The 17,272-nt window shown below is 37.6% G+C and overlaps 1 protein-coding gene across 1 annotated transcript in view; it reads left to right on the top strand.

Annotated features, from left to right (window-relative positions):
- Positions 1 to 17,272, top strand: part of LOC124160243 (DNA repair protein RAD50) — a 63,456-nt gene that overhangs the window by 9,520 nt on the left and 36,664 nt on the right. Inside the window, exons 5-12 of the mRNA XM_046536056.1 lie at positions 1,486 to 1,598; positions 1,936 to 2,151; positions 2,478 to 2,632; positions 6,078 to 6,252; positions 8,719 to 8,872; positions 9,588 to 9,687; positions 10,032 to 10,171; positions 10,261 to 10,386. Of these exons, the coding sequence (XP_046392012.1) occupies positions 1,486 to 1,598; positions 1,936 to 2,151; positions 2,478 to 2,632; positions 6,078 to 6,252; positions 8,719 to 8,872; positions 9,588 to 9,687; positions 10,032 to 10,171; positions 10,261 to 10,386 (1,179 nt within the window). The remainder of the gene's footprint in view (positions 1 to 1,485; positions 1,599 to 1,935; positions 2,152 to 2,477; positions 2,633 to 6,077; positions 6,253 to 8,718; positions 8,873 to 9,587; positions 9,688 to 10,031; positions 10,172 to 10,260; positions 10,387 to 17,272) is intronic.

The raw sequence follows: 17,272 nt of genomic DNA, 5'->3' as shown, positions 1-17,272 counted from the left end.
ATTTGGTACTTTAAAAAGCAATGTACAGCTGAATTTCTGGGCAAATCGCACTTACCCCATGTGCCGCGTAATGTATAAATATATTGCACATCAGCCATGGGACGCACTTGCCCCATGTACGGGGTAAGTGCGATCCCTCTACAAGATTGTAAGTAAAAATTTATAAAAATTACCAATTTACAGAGAGAGGATTTTTAATCTAATTATCATTTTCAGTGATTCACATACATATTATACATTGAATCTCCTGTTTTTAGCTAGCCTAGAAAATTTTCCTAAGCTAGTTAAAGTTGATGTATGCTATTTAGGGGTCGCACTTACCCCACCTTACCTTACCGGATTACCTCAAAAAACCAGCACATGTCAAAATGGTATGTTAGGTGTTTCTATTTTATCTACATCTGTAATGTGTATTTTATTAAGAAATCACTACTCTCTAGTTTGTCTGACCATTGTGATGTTTTCGTTATCACATTTATCCATTTAACATTCTTTGTTACCCTTTGAATGAAAATATATGCTGCACATCTGTCATATCAAGTGGCATATGGCAGGGAAGTAGGAGCAATGTTACTGCCATTCATTTAAAAATTATTTTCACAATTTTTTGTGAAACAGCACTCAATTGTATTGATAAATAAAGAAAAAAAGTCATATTTAATGAAGTTACCAAATAATTTTAACAAATAAGAAAACATTTAAAATAAATACTGTTGCAGTTCTTAATTGAACTGTTTCTTATCAACTTATTTCTTGTGAGTCAGAGCTTAAGAAAAGATCTTAAAACATCATTCTGTGTTACCAACTTTTATATGATGCAAAAGAACATAGTTACACTTACATGCATGCATAACATAAGCATCAAAATAAACATACAAAGCGATAGCAATTGGCAACTGTATTTTCCAAACAAAAGACGACTAAAATCCTAGTAGATGACTTATGTGATATCAATTTGAATCATATTAATGCAGCAACAATAAAAGTCACTCAGTCCAACAATTACTACCTGTGAGGAAGTGCGAGTAATACTTTTTGATCTCAAGTCGATTTCAAAACTGCTCGCGAGTATCAAGTTGAATGGAGCATTGCAATTGTGAACCAGGCAATACAGCAATGATATGTGAAATGAAAGTAGTCAAAAGTGATAGCATATAAATGGACATATACTACATCCTTTATGTTTAATTTTGCGTCATTATGCTTTACAATATCTCACCTCTCACCATTATTTTCAAACTTTTTGACCTTGGTGACACATTAGGGGCACTATACTGTTATTTATACTGGATTAAAAAAACAACTTATAGCCTTTTGTGTTGTGAGTATAAAATTTTCAAGAGAGCATCTTTTAAAAGTTGTGATTGTAGCATTTTGGTGGAGTTTCGTTAAATATATGTTTGTAGCTATAGCTTAAGAAAGTAAAAGTAGCTCTTATAAGAAAGTAAATAATAAAATGTTAATGAAACAGCATTTTTCTTTTAGGCCACTTGATGAGGGAGGAAAAGTTAAAGAAAAGTTTGATGCTATTTTCGATGCAACACAGTACAATAAATGCCTGGAGAATGTCAGGAAGCATATTAAGGAGAAAATGAAAAGTAAGTTACTCTATGTTCGAAATAATTCAATGGTATGTATTCGTAAGATAAAATTTCTGTTTTCTTTGGGCAATTTTTTATTCTCAATTTTTTATCTGCCAGTGATACTCGGTATTGTGATTTAAAGCCTTAGAAATAGTGTCTAGAGAATTTGGGTCAAAATCTCACCTTCCATTTGAGCCTTTAATGGCTCAAGGTTGATATGTGATATATTTTAAACCAATTCTATTAAATTCCCAAATTTCTGGGCTAATATACTCTTTGTTTTTGGTGATAAATTTTTTTTACTCATGCACGTTATTTTGCAACCATGACTATAATTTTTTTGTTAATGCAGATGATGTGACATTGCTGGCTCAAAATGTGGAGCATTTTAGCAACTACAAGAAGGAAGCTGAGGAAAAGAAACGGAATTTGGCTTCTGAGCAACAGCGTTTGGCACAATCTCGTGATGAAATCAAAAACTATCAACATCGGTTGGCACCCATTGCAGAAAAATTAAATCATATAATTTCTCATGAAAATAAATTTCATGAGCAAAATACCATCTTAGGTAAGTTAATTTTTTGGATTTTATAGGATGTCTTATAATTGTTAAAAGTGGGAAAGAGTAAAATAAAATTGAAAATCATCACATTAGTTTGTATATATATGTATTCTGAAATGATGAACCTGGGAATTTTTAAAAACTTGACTGAAAATTTAAAATTATGCTTGACTGAAATGCTCTTGTCTTTGCTAGATGCCCAGGTTATGCATTGAGAATTTCACTAGTGTTCCATTTCTATATTACTTCCTCTTTTCCATGGGTTGCTAATGTGGTAAATAATCAAAAATTCTCTTTTTTTATGTTTTGCTGGACCATAATTTTGTAATTAGCCACCAAAAGTACCAAACTGGAAGCTGTCTTGAAGCAATTGAAAATACTTCAAGAGAATATAAAAACTCTTTATCCAGGATCAACTGAGGAACTACGACAAGCTATATATTCTTTTAAAACTGAGCTGAGAGATAAAGAGAGATTTCTGGACGATGTAAGCCTAATTTTAATTCTAAATATGTAAGGTTTTTGTAGGTTGGTTTAGGATAGCATTACCGTATAAGCGCGTGTAAGAGGCGCACCCCTATTTTGAGCATTGGAGCTAAAGAAAAAAAACTTTTAGGCATTTTTTTATCCTATCGCTGTTGGAGACTTATGCCTGGACTTTCGACAGTTATCAAAATTTCCACTTTCAATACTAATAATTCACGTGGCATTTTTCAGCTAAATTTACGCGCTATGTGTGGTGCTCGGAGATTAGTAGGTATTTACTTGCAGTCTTAACCTTATGATGTTTACTAGGGACCGTCGGATCGGATACCTCAGATCCATATATCCACGAATAATGCCCTTCACCTTAATGTACTTCGGATCCTAATTCAATTGGAGAAATTGAATTTGAATCCGAAATTTTCAATCAATGCTTTAGTGAATGCATCGTCCCATTACAATGAGTGGAAAGAGTTAAGATCCTCTCTTTGCATACGCTGTTGCACTACGATGCTTGTCCTACTCACGATCAATTTTGTTTGAAAGCTTTTGTAGGAGTATTGCAATAGGATTTCAGCCATGGAAAATTTTAAAGCAAAACACGACAGGGACATAGCGTGAATCTTCCCAAGAGATTGGACCACGATAATAACCACGGCGTAGATTTCACAAAATCACCCCCGGCCCTCCATCAGCCCATGCCTCTGACGTTTTTTTCCTTTCCGACAACCCACAGGCCATAAATCATTTGCCTCAAACATCAAGTCACGAGGAAACAATAAAAGCGTGTTTCATCCCATCCCTGTCTCACCGACTGACCTTTTTCGGTCTACCAGCTTCAATAGGGTAGTTTCCTTCATCAAAGAAAACGAAAGGCATTGATTTTGATTCGTTACCCACCATTAGTGTATTCATAATATACAAATTATTTGGTTTTAGAAATCCCAGTTTAGATGAATGGCAATGGTCAATTTTTACCGCTTTTGAAAAATTCAAGATTGGTGCCCATGCGATGCCACTCCACATGACGTCACAGGGACCTAGTTTCTTTACTAGTAGATAGGAGTTTTACATCGTTTGAGATATGATGCATGCATGAGGCACAGAGCTCAGGGAAACATATCTTAATAATCACCTATTAAAACTGCCTAAAGTACGAAAGTTTCCTTCGTTTGATAAGGTATTAATAATCCTTATTTAAGCCAAGCGCTACCTGCTAGCAGGGTACTCTGCTACTTGCGAGCAGCCGGCATCGCAGCGGCGAACATATCCTCGCCCCAAGGCCACCTCACTTGCGGCAGCGAGAAACAGAAAGACGTCACACAGGCTTTTCCCAGCATTCATACTAAGCCGTCGCGATTTCGCGCGCTTAAAATTTTTTACATTTCATTTAATCGCTAAAAATAGATATCGTCATTTAAAAATTTAAGAGCGTGAAATGCGTACTTAAGGAGTAATAATCTTTCAATTAAGGCAATAAAAAATAATAGGAAACTACCCTATTCTCCCAGTGTATGGAGGCCAATTGCAAGTGAGTCACCTACTGAGCCAGAAGATATCTCGGTTGCTTTCTATAATTGTATGACACGCACGAGGTACAAAAAAGAAAGAGATCTAATGAGATGCATATCAGACAGCATTCAAATTTTTTAAGCTCTAATTTATTGACCCAAAGAGTTATAGTCACAACAAGGCTTCTAATATTCAACATTCAATGGTCCAAACAGGACCATTTCGGAAGAAACAAGCGTAGCATGAGCGCATTCAAACCAGATGAGATGGTCTGGAAACTTCAGGGAACTCAAACTGTGCATGTCACATTACTGCAACTTCGCCCCTTCGATTTGAAGGCAATGACGTCACATGCAAGATCGAATGTGTTTTTCCCTTGCTCCTTCGCTTATAAGCATTTCCAATTTCTTCTATCCCCCAATTAATTCCAACAATGTACACACTCGTTTAAATTTTTTAAACTACAGGTTTTTACATCAATATAATTTTCAATTGCAATAACCCTTATAATAGCGTCTGAAGATGATTTTTGAGAAATCAGGCCCTTAGGAAATGGAAATTACTCGACAAGACAGATGTTGACCATTGACGAGGTATTGTCCTTCAAAACTGCACATTTCTCTTGAGCTTGATAAGCGATTACTCTTTGCGGTATAAATCCTGCGTTATGCCCACTCATAGCAGTAAATTTAGCACACCCTCTGGAGCGGAATACCCCACACGATATTTCCCATGTACACATCTGAGGTACCGACGTGGTGGCACGATGCTTACGAGTATGAAACGCAAACAGGAGGATCGTAATAATACGTCACTAAGGGAGAAAATCTCCTGCCTCGTACGTGTTTTTGACCTTGGTTTTTAGATGACCGACTCACGCTGAAAACCAAGGCCACTCAGTTCCTCTTGGGCTTGCGACCGGGGAAAGGGACGAGGGGAAGATAAGAAGTTTGTGTAAGAGATGCACCCCCATTTTCGGCTGCAATTTCTGGGAAAAAAGGTGTGCCTCTTACACGCGCTTATACAGTATTTTTATTGCTTCTTAGGATTGAAAAAAATAAAGAAAATCATTTGTAGTGTTATTGCTTTTTGGACTTTTTGGATATGCTACTGAAATATTTGTGTGATAGAGTGCAAGGTCCTTTGAATATAGACGGTTGCATCTAAACGCAATGGCTGGGTAAGACTGCCTGGGTATGTGTGATAGGAGAGAGACTCTTATCTCCTCCCCCCCTTCTTAATGGAAGTTGAGCTGAGCACTCCCCTTTGGAGGGAGTCATACTGTGTGTGTGGACGAGTATTATTTCCTCTGCAGTCGACCATCTAGGACTGCTTTGCCTCAACTTATGAACTTACCAAAACTCTCACTCCACCTATTTATAAGCATGGGAAAAGCACAGACGACAACAATTTGATATATTCATTCATGTAGTAATTTGCTCTACAAAAGATAATAATCACTTAGATTATTGATCACTGTGCCATATCAACTGTTATAATGCCCACAGATGTTAAATGACTCCGGAAAAGTCAGCCAATGGCACACAAAGTGTAAATTATATTTTCAGGGACATATGTATGATGACAAGTTAGAGACACCTGTATTGTACTGTGCATATACAGTATGAGCCTTTTATCACCCTTAAATTTAGACAAATCCTTTATTATATTATTTTCCCTGTATTTTTATTTATTGTACTTGTTATATCTCCTGAGCTCCATCAATTTTTATTTAGAGGTGCAAGTGTTGAATGACTATTTTTGCTCTACTCTGTCAGTATATTTAATCAAGCTGTTTTATTGGGAGCAATGGCATTTGGACCTATGCTGTTGTACGAGATTGTATGCATTGAGAATGGTTGCCCATTAAATGAAAAATGAAAGTTTGCCCTTTCTTTTTGGAACCTGGAATTAATGCTATGACTTGAATTCAACAGCTTCTGGGGAAGTCGAGAGAAGTAGAAGAAGAAGAGAAACGAGCGAGAAGTGAAGTTGGCTTGGAGCAGGTGAAGTTTGGCCAATTGCAAGAAGGAGAAAAACAGTACAAGAGGCTCTTAAAAGATCGCAATATGAAGCTCAAGTCGATGGCTCGAGAGTTATCCATTTCTCATGGTAAGTTGAAATGTATTACTGCGACTCTGGAACATAGGCATTTCAAGAATTTTTTTTTTATTAGTGCAACTATCACTGTAAACCTATAGCATAGGGATGTTATGGGTTTCCTTTATAATTCTAGAATGTTCAGTGCTTTATATGACACCACTTCTGAGTGAAAAAAAGTTTTTACATGTGGTAGAAATTTAAAATCTTTCCTTGGTGTTAGGCCCTTGCTATCCATCAAAGGTGGCAATGCAAGGGACTATGGACTCCCAAGAAGGGATGGCAATCAAAACTAAACGAAAGTGAAAACCTGTAAGATATCAATACCGCAGACTCCCGATTATCCGGCTGCGGTATATCCGTGTTGTGAATTATCGGTGCATGATTTTCACTCTCACTCAATATTTGCCGCGATCTTTGTAAATAATGAAAGCAGACGCAAAATCACCGGAAATAGTGTGTATTAATGCTAGGATATACTGGGATTATTATTTCTGTTAGAATCTCCTTCGTAAAACGGAAGCGATCGTGCGCTAGCTGCATTCACGGGAGCACCGTGTTCCTGTTTTCCAAGCCTCGCAGTGCGCGATCGCGCTCCGTGATCACGGATACACATCCCGCAGCAGTTGCAACCCGGGGAAATTGTGCGAGACGCGACTATGTGGCGTGGTGCCTAAAAGTAGTTTCCGAGGTCGCAGTAGTTTTGAATCATCCGTGCAAACCACTTTTCTGTATCTGTGATCACGCTGCTGCAGGTGCATGGTTTTCGAAACCAGTTTTCATATGGAGCCGTAATAATACTAGTAAAACCTTGTTATCGCCGCTGAAAAGATCGCAGACTGGCGAAGAAAGCTCTGAATGAGCCCGGAAAGCACCCTAAAATAACAGAATAACTGCATTAAAATAATAGATTGTTCGTAAAACTAATGTGTTATTATTGATGTTTCTATTGTTTCTGTGTATATTTCCATCTATGTATTATTATGTATATTTCTTGTATTGTTCATAAATTTTACTTTTTAAGTGAAAATTTGGATTATCCATGTTTTCCGATTATTCGTGCCGTCTATCCCCATCATTAGCCTGGATAATCGGGAGTGTGCTGTAGTTTCATTCCTGGGAGCAAAATGTAGAAACAAAACAAAAAAAAAAATCCAGGGTGCTAAACTCAGGGTCAAAACGAAATCTGAGTCGAAACTACTTAAGGTTGAAATTAAACTAAACGTCTGGGACGAAACAAAACACAGATTATGTTTTGCACCGGAAGGACCATGTGCTTCACCTTCAAACAGATTAGTTTTGACCCACACACCAAGTACGAAGTAGGGTTGAATGGAGTAGAGGTTTGCCCTACCGCCTCTAGATGAATGAGACACTTTTCCACTCATATTCAGTACAGTATCAAGTTGCAATATGACGAAGCTAAATGCTTTAATGTCTCCACATTCTGTCATGAAATGGGTCGACACTATGCCTCTTTTCCCCCCTCCATAAAACATCTGGGATCGAAATGAGCAGCAGGGTTTCGATTAATTTAGTTTTGTTCCCGGGGGTAAATTTTTGTCCCAGGTCAAAACTAAACTCCTTGGTGATTTTAATTTTGTGTGGAAAGGAAACTAAACCTAGGCCTCATATTTTCGTATCCCTCTGGGTCCAAACATAACATTTTTATTTCCCTTGCCATCCTTACCATTAATGCGCAGCGTACACTAAAATATAGGATGTAATCAGATGTCCATATTTAAAATCAGTTTATCTGTGTATGCTATTGTTGATTCATCATTCAAGTTATTGCGAAGCTTCTTCTTTTACTTTGTTACTTCTTCCCTGGATTTCACGTAGAAGATAAAGAGAAAAATTCAATGGGCGAAAATTGCCTGACTGAATTAAATGATTGTTCCTAGTGTCCCAATAGGCTCCCAATTGCCACTAATCACTAAGGTGATGCTCTGCATTGGGGCCAAACCAATTTTTTTTAATTTTTTTACAGAGTTGCCAATTGTAGTCCCCTCAGTGGCGAATGCAAAGGCCTGTTTACATGGTACATTAACACGTACGGGTTAATGTCAAAATGTATGAATGCGAGGATGAATGCCAAAATGCACCGTGTAACCAACCAACTTGTGCGAATGCGTGCACTGGAAATAGAACCTGTTCTAATTTGGTTCATGCATTCGTACATGTTCCGTTCCGGTCAACAAAAATCATTCACGCAAACGGACATTAACTCGTACGTGTTAATGCATCGTGTAAACAGGCCTTAAGATAGGGAGCAATAGCGTCCAACTCATAATGAGGAGGAATAATAGCCCATTTATTTGCCACTATCTTCCTGATTCCCATCGTGTTTGTTGATTTTGTTGGACACCTAAGTCAACACACTTGATGGGAACCTCAAAGTTTTGCATATTTTTGTATCTACATGACATCACAGATACCTTTGAAGTAATGTTTAAAGTGTTTATTCATATTTATTAGGATCATCATTTGACGAACCAAGTCAGTATGAGGTTATGTCATTAATGGATGACATTGAAAGGAAATTGAAAGACCTTGAGGATGAACTGGAGAGCTGTCGTATGAAGTGTAAATCTGAGGAAGCCAAACTCCAAGCTCAAGTTAATGATGCAAGGTGAGAATGGATTTAATATTTTTTGTGATATCTATGCATTGATTTTGCTACTGTCGGTTGTATGCTCATTTTATCATGCTTGACTCAGTACTCCACATTCATTATATATATTCAGAGTTGAATTACTTATTTAAAATGCCATTGGTTTATCAGCTGTGTTGCAAAGCTTACCTTTTGCATTTTATAAGAGAGAAAGATTGCAGGATTTCCACTCAGGTTCTCCACTGGATTAAGATTTTCCAAGACATGGTGGTGAACCATAGTAGAATTCCTCTGGCTGGTTCTTTGGGAAAGCTTAAAATTGGGAAAGAAAGAATAAGTGTCAGTATAGCCTGCCTTGAAACTGTCTATTTTGTAACTGTGTTGAAAACCATCTGGAAATAATCTTGTAAGTGAAATGAGTATTGAAAGATTAATAATTCATCTCAGTCATAGTTGGAACTCAAATGCTGTTTGGGTCAAAATATACTTCAAACTAATTCGTAGGTGAGTTCAATGCAGTTACAGAATACTGAAAAGGGCAGTTTCAATGTAGCCACTGTAAAGAGGGTTTAGTGCTGTTAAAACATTGTCCATTGTTTGAGACATTTCACGAAAGTATCAACTTATTTTTATGGTAGTCACAGCATAAATCTACGTCATAGGTACTGGGTAGTAATAGGTCATGTTTTTATCAGTGGGCTTAGTTCTTATTAATTGTAGGTATCTATTATAGGGACAAAAAGGTGAAAATCGAGCAGGAAATAAATATGAAAGAGAAGCAGTTAAATGACAACAAATTAGAAGTATCAAAGCTGAAATCTGATCTTGCTGAGGTACGTATAGCATTTCTTAATACATATATGTTTCATTGTGTAAACAAAACGAATTTCATTTTTGTTTTAGTTCTGATACCCCATTAGGAATTAAAGAACCTGGGTAGCGTAGTGGTCTGCACATTGGCCCGGAAAGCCAAAGGTCCGTGGTTTGATTCCTGGTCCAGGGGAATTTTTTCTCTTGGCAATTCTTGTATATTTCACTGCCGCTCATGCGGCAGGGTTAGAAATATTACAGAAGATATGAGATTTTCCTCTTCTCAATTAATTATTGAAATTTATGTTTGTAGATGAAATATATGAAGTAAGTGCTTATTGTTTTATGACTTGATGTTTGATTACAGGTACAATCTTCTGCTGGACGTATAACGAAACTTGAAGATGATTTGAAAAGAGCTGACAATGATTTGAAAGATGAAGAATCAGTTTTTGATTTGGAAGCTGAAAAGTTGGCTATGATTGACCTTAAAGAAAAGAGGACTAGGTATGTATAAAAAAATTGGAATATCTTTTACTAATGTATTCCTTGCCATTAATTTGAATTTGAACTTATGAATTGTTTTTTTTTTTCAGACTACAGAGTAGAGTGGAAGAATTGAATGAAGAAGTACACAGTCTTCAACGTCTGAGTGGCTTGCAAGCAGAATTAGAGGTGCACAAACAAGCCCAATCCTCGAAGGAAGCAGAAATAAATAGATTGTAAGTAAATTTATGCGAAGCTGTGACAGTATTTACGTTAAAACCTCAATTATACAGTTTTATCAATGCCAAATACATGGCAGATTATGTAATGCAAAGTTTTTCAAAGTACAAAAGTTTTCAAATTCGCAAATCTCAGCTGTGGGCCCCCAGGAGGAAATAATATTGGAACAAGGGGGAAAACTCAATAAATAATCTGTTTATATAGGCATGTTTATAATATCGAGCTTATTTAATCACCATATCTTACATTGGTTGGAAATATTGGAAGATATTTAAAGTATCCAGATGACTTTGGGGCAGACCATGGACAAACATGGTGGAATGAGCTTTCACTTATGAAATTTTCTGATCATTCGTGGAATCCAAGACGATGCAATGTACAGTGGCAGAAAAAATTGACGCACAGCTCATTGGCATCTGAAAGTGGCCAGTTCAGGAACTGCTTGCTCATCTGAGCTGTGTTCAGATAAATCTATTTTAATAAAGATCTAATTTTTAATTGTTATTTAAGAGGTGCAAAGGTTCAGAGAAATAAGAAAGCCGCACATTCCAGTCAGACAACAATACCCAGACTGCCCGATACACACGTATCGAACCTTTTTATTTATATTGGAAACTTCCAAACAAACAGATAGAATTGCATACATTCCAACACTCCAACTCAATTCTAGCAATGTCCAAAAAACGAAAAAAACAAGCATTCAAACGTGGAAACACACATTACATAAATTCTTTTAAATGTATATATACAGAAACATAAATATCTTTCTTTCTGAAGAATAAGAAAAAGAACAACAATAAATATAAACAATTTAAACGAGGTCTTATTTAAACTATTTGCTTCACACCCAAACCAGTGCGATGATTGAGAAAAGATTCACCAACTAGTCCTTTAGTTAATATGTCTGCCTTTGAATAAGTTTTTTTTTTTCATAATCATACCCCTTGCGCTGAGCACATCCTTTCGCAACAAGACGAGCCTTGTATCGATCAACATCCCCATTTTCATTCCCCTTTACTTTGAAAAACCACTTGCAATCAATTGCTCTCCTTCCAGGGGGTAGTGGACTTAAATACCAAGTTTCATTTTCATTAAGAGCCTTCATTTCGTCATTAACTGCATTGTACCTCTTGTCTTGATCCTCTCTCCCTTTGATACTCGAGAAATTCTCAGGTTAATCATCAAGAAGTGCTTCAGCACTCATAGCACAAACTGTTCCATATCCTGTATCATAATCTTCTAGATAAGCAGGTCTTTTCCTTTCTCTGACTGACCTTCTGACTTGATCATCTACTTCCCATTCTCCACCTAAATTCTTGTCTCCACCTGAATTCTGCTCTCCACCTGAATTTTGAACTCTCTCTGCTGGGTAGTACTCTTCATTTTCACCTTGATTTTCTTTCCAGTATCCTAATTCCCTCTTAGCTTGGAACTTCTTTTCATCAAAAATTACATCTCTTCCTCTGACTATCTTTTTTAGTTCTGGATCCCAAAGTCTGTACCCATTAGTGCAGTACCCTACAAAAATGTACTTCTTACATCTGGATTCTAGCTTACTCCTCATTAATTGTTAAGGAGTGTGCAGGTAGGCTGTACATCCAAAAATTTTTAATTTATTTAGATCTGGTTGTTTTCCATACCAGAGGTAAGCTGGAACTTCCTTTTCCAGAGCTTTTGTGGGAGTCCTGTTGATTAAATATACAGCAGTAAGTACTGCTTCCGTCCACAAAGCTTTTGATAAACCAGAGCTGTGTATCAAACATCTTGCTTTTTCAAGTATTGTACGATTCATTCGTTCTGCCACCCCATTTTGCTGTGGCGTGTATGGTATTGTGGACTCAAATTGTATACCTCGTTCTTCAAAGTACACTTTCATTTCATTGGTAACATACTCCCTGCCATTATCACACCTGAAACGACTTAACTTTGTACAAAAATGAGATGTTGCCATTTTCTCATAAATCTTCAGATAATGAAAGGCTTCTGACTTTGTTTTCAAGAAATACACAGCAGTAAAATGAGTATAATCATCCACAAATGTCATTATATATTTCATCCCATCATATGACATTGGAGATACTGGTCCAACCAGATCACTATGCACAAGTTCCAATGGACGTTTTGCTCTGAGTCTTCCGTGCATGTGTGGTAGTTTTGTTTGCTTTCCAGTCACGCAATGCTCGCATATACTCTTGAACTTATCTTCTTTAATTCCATCCACCAGTGTGGTTAATTTCTTTAAACCATCTTTGGAAATGTGTCCTAGTCTTTGTTGCCATAAATGTTCTGCTTCCATTGAAAGGCAGGCTGTGTGTGCTCTCCGAAAAACAATTTTGTATAATTTTCCACAACGCCTGGCAACTGCTACTGTTCGACCACCTTTCAAAATTTTTCCTATTCCATCTGCAAACAGCACACCATAACCATGAGAATCCAATTTTTGAACTGATAGGAGATTCATCTCAAGATCAGGTACCCTTAACACGTTTGCAATGTGTAACTTAACCCATTTTCCGTTATTAAAAATAACACCATCAATATCCCCTTTTTCTTTGGCAGTCATCAGCTGTCCAGTTTTAGCAACTTTAATGTTGATGGGTATCTTCAAAGGAGTAACATTGCTGAGAGGAGTTAGTTCCCCAACTAAATGCTCAGTAGCTGCAGAGTCTAAAATAAAACTTATTTCACCTTCAGACTGTGAACTTGTTCCCATAGCAGTTGATTCCTCCTCCATTGTCATCTTCTTGTCTTCTATCTCCGCATGTGCTGCAAAGCTGATTCCGTAGTCGTCTGCTGAAGATTCTTCATCGTCGTTGGCTGCATGAGCGTGCCCACTTTTATTTTTACCCTTCCAGCATTCAGCCCTTAAATGACCTGGTTTACCACAGTTGTGACAGCGAATATGAAATTTATTTTCATTCTTTACCTCCGCTACGTCATTCTTCCGTGTATTCCGATAGTTGTTCTTTACTCGTTTGGACTGTGTAGCGAATGCCGTTGTAGATGGAACCTCAGAATTCATATCCTGCTCTCCGTTAGCCAAAAACGATCGCTTGGATTCCTCATCAAGTAATCTGTTCTTCACAAAAGCTAAGGTTAGTCTATCAGTAGACATAGTCTCTCTGGCTGTGACGACCACGTTATATTCTTGCGGCAAGGTAAGCAACAAATGACATATTATATCCGGCTCACTCACATTGGCGCCCGTTGACTTCAGTTGACGAATCAGTCGATCGAAATGAAGAAAATGATTTTCTAGATTTTCTTTCTTCAGGTTATGCTGACAAGCCGGAGATAAAAGCTGTCTTCTAATTTGTAACTGAATTGCTAAACCTTTCCTTTCAAAAGTGTCTTTTAGCTCCTTCCACACGCTGTATGCTGATATTTTTCCTTTTGCGTACTCCAAATGACTGTTCGCAAGCTTCCGAATTATTAGTCCTTTGCATCTTTTGTCTCGACTCCGCAATTTAGCGTTCGCTTCTTCTCGAGCTGTACGTTCCGACGCTGATTCATTTAGGATCGGTCTAGGATAAAGTGGTTCTTCCTTGGAGAGTGTCAAAAGATCTAATTCATCCAATAACGTTTCCATACGAAATTTCCAGTCGTCGTATTCTTTCCCGTCGAACAAAGGAACTTTGAATCTGTCGTCTTCATATTCCGCCGCCATTCTTCAGCGTAAATTTTTTTCCGACAGAATTTCAATGTTAACTATTGCGGAACGTCGTTGTTAAATGTATCTCGAAAAATGATGATTATGATTCTAATTGAAGCTTAATGATTGGGTGCCCATAACCTGTTATTTAAGAGGTGCAAAGGTTCAGAGAAATAAGAAAGCCGTACATTCCAGTCAGACAACAATACCCAGACTGCCTGATACACACGTATCGAACCTTTTTATTTACAGTAAAACTTTGATTTTACGCAGTTGGAGGGACCGAAATATGGGCACTGTGTAAAATCAAGAGTTGGTATTGAGGAGAAGTATAGTTTTCAGGATAACTCTTGCTCATTATTTTTAGAACCCCTTTTAGAAATTTTTAGAACACTTTTGTATAGTTCTGATTTGAGCCAGAACCGGATCCAGAAAAAGTCTCATTATGTGTGGCTTTATGGTAAAAGAGCATGAATTCCTTTTCAGTCGTATCAGATATATGTTTCCTGGATTAAATTATACTCATTTGGAGGCAAGAAAATGAAGCCTAATAATCTTATTTACTCACAAGCAACACCACAGATGACGTGTTACCCTGAGAAAAACAACGTTGCATTCCTGAACAATGTTTCCCATGGTTGAATAACATGGTAGAATTGCTAGAATTTCTGGTGCTAAGATTACATCTGTTACCCAGGAGAAATGTCGCAATGGTGATACTAAATGCTCGCAGAGAAGCTAATTTTCGAAAATATTCTCATTAAAAGCAGTTTTCAGGAAATCCATTTAACCACCTGCAGACAAACAAAGATTGGAGATTGAAGAAATGAGATATCTGAGGATAGTCATCCAAATTAACCCCAGTAACAGAGAGCAAAATTGTGCTAATACATCACAAAGGCTTTACACCCTGTGGGCCTGGGTTCAAGTCCTGGCAGTAGCAGAAACTTATCAGAGATGGCCCTATCCCTACTTGAGAGTAATGTGGAGGGCACTTCCAGTGCACCACTCTGTCCAGCAGATGAGACGTTAAGCCCTCGTCCCTTTAAGGCCTATCATTACAACCTGGCTAATGCCCATATAGGGTTCCTATCCCCCCAGCCCTTACTTCATGGCTCTAATGACCCCAGCTATCAGTTACCTCCTTCCAAATAGCATACCAAAGATAATACGTAGCACATAGGACCCGGGATATTAGGAAAATCAGATTTTTCCGGTGTTTAGATCACTTTTTTAAAGTGAGCTATTTAAATAACCGCGCAACTACCGTCATGCCGCCAGTGATGAATAAAAAAATTATTAATAGCGCCGGGACCTTCGGCTCACAAGCCGTGTGACTCATCTTAACGTAATATTTTGCTTCCCCATAGTTGATAACAACACCGGACACTTTTTGTATTTCGATTTAATGGTACTAAGCCATTCCTGAGTTTAAAGGGACTGCCTTATCACTCACGTCTTGATTTGACTTCAATGATTGCATGACGATTGTCGACGCGAGTTATTCTCCGAGGGCATAAACTCCCGTTCCGTTAAAAATAAACGCTTGCCACCTAGCGGAGTTAAGCTAATATCTATTGAAGTTCCAACAATGTTTCATTTAAACCCACTGAAAATGAGATACAAGTTGAATCAGCTCTAATAAGCACGCCGCGCAATCAACTTTCCCTCGCCTCCATTCGTCCCGCAGATGTGGGGTTAGCCCGCGGAATGAGACGTATGCTTTTACCATCGTGTTGAATCACCATCGACTTACGTCCATACTAGAAGTACGACTATCTTTTTTGGATCACCTTGGAAGCCAAAATGTTGGCACGGGAGGATTTTTAACGGCTAATTTCGCCGTTATATTTCGCTGGGGCGAAGGAAAACATCCCGGTCAAGGCGAATGATTTTTTCTCTGTGGAGTTATCGCACAATTTGTGCATTGCGGGTGACTCACGTAAAGTTATTACCGTGGCTAGTCCCGGTATACTTAAATTCGTTCTTGTATTCATTTTTGTAACTCATTTAGACGAATAAATAACCTAACTTCATATTGCTCTAGTCGGGTTTTTCAAAACAAGTCGAAAGACAACTGCGTAAAATCAAGATTAGCGGCCTCTTTGGGGCTGGGGTTATGCTGCGCAAAATCGAAAAAACTGCGTAAAATCAAGAAAAGATGTAAAATCGAAGTTTCGCCATTGGAATTCCCTATGCTTTCCGGCCGGACTTGAGTGTCGCTGCGTAAAAACGAGACTTGATGTAAAATCAAAGTGCGTAAAATCGAAGTTTTACTGTATATTGGAAACGTCCAAACAAACAGATAGAATTGCATAGATTCCAACATTAATTAATGTTCTTAATCAAATATAGGTACAACTATGGGATAATCTATGTGATTAAAAATCATGTTTCAAAGAAATTATGAAGATCACAAATCACCCTTCTCATTTCAGCATTATAGCAATTAGTTATTGACCAAATCGGTCAATTGCTTCAGATATCTACATGTAAGAAATTATCGGAGTTTAAATTGGACATCAACTTTTCTAATAAATAAGTGCTTAAGAATTCATAGTAGCCATGCAACATCCTCTGGACCTCATGGTACGTTTTGCAAAGTTTTTAGATCAGTAAAATGTCTACAGTGTGTGTTTGCAGCATCAAATTATCCGTTACTGAGACTTGATCCGCTGAACCTCTGATTCATAGTATGAAACTTTACCCACTACACCACCGGAACGAATGTGTTCTAAGGCAGTCTCAATGCCCAATAAGATGTCCTGACGAGTGTAAACTCCATTCTAGGTGAGTGGTGGGCGAAGCATACTGCGGAGAATATGGGGAAGAATGCATAGCTGCATCCTCTATGCAGCCTCATAATGCAACGGATATGATTATTTCCCCGGTATAAGGGGCGTATAGCTTTTAAAATTCCCGGTTGTATGAGAGCATTATGAGGCTAAATTTTGGAAGACAAGTAGTTCCTGAATTGGCCACTTTCAGATGCCAATGAGCTGTGTTAATTTTTTCTGCCCTTGTACCATGGACCCTTACTTAATTATATATATCTGTTCTGGAGGATCAATCTTAAAGCAAATTCTATTGTGTGTTAAACATACAGGGTTTGTCCCAAAAGTAATGAGCCTTTTTAAAAAAAAATAATTTATTGATCAAACATATAATACAACTTAATACTCGTCAAAATAGTCTCCTCCCACGTCTATACACCTATTCCAACGTGTTTT

This window comes from Ischnura elegans, chromosome 6, assembly GCF_921293095.1.
Source record: "Ischnura elegans chromosome 6, ioIscEleg1.1, whole genome shotgun sequence".
In the NCBI taxonomy this organism is placed as follows: Eukaryota; Metazoa; Arthropoda; class Insecta; order Odonata; family Coenagrionidae; genus Ischnura; species Ischnura elegans.
This window is presented reverse-complemented; position numbering and strand designations above follow the sequence as displayed.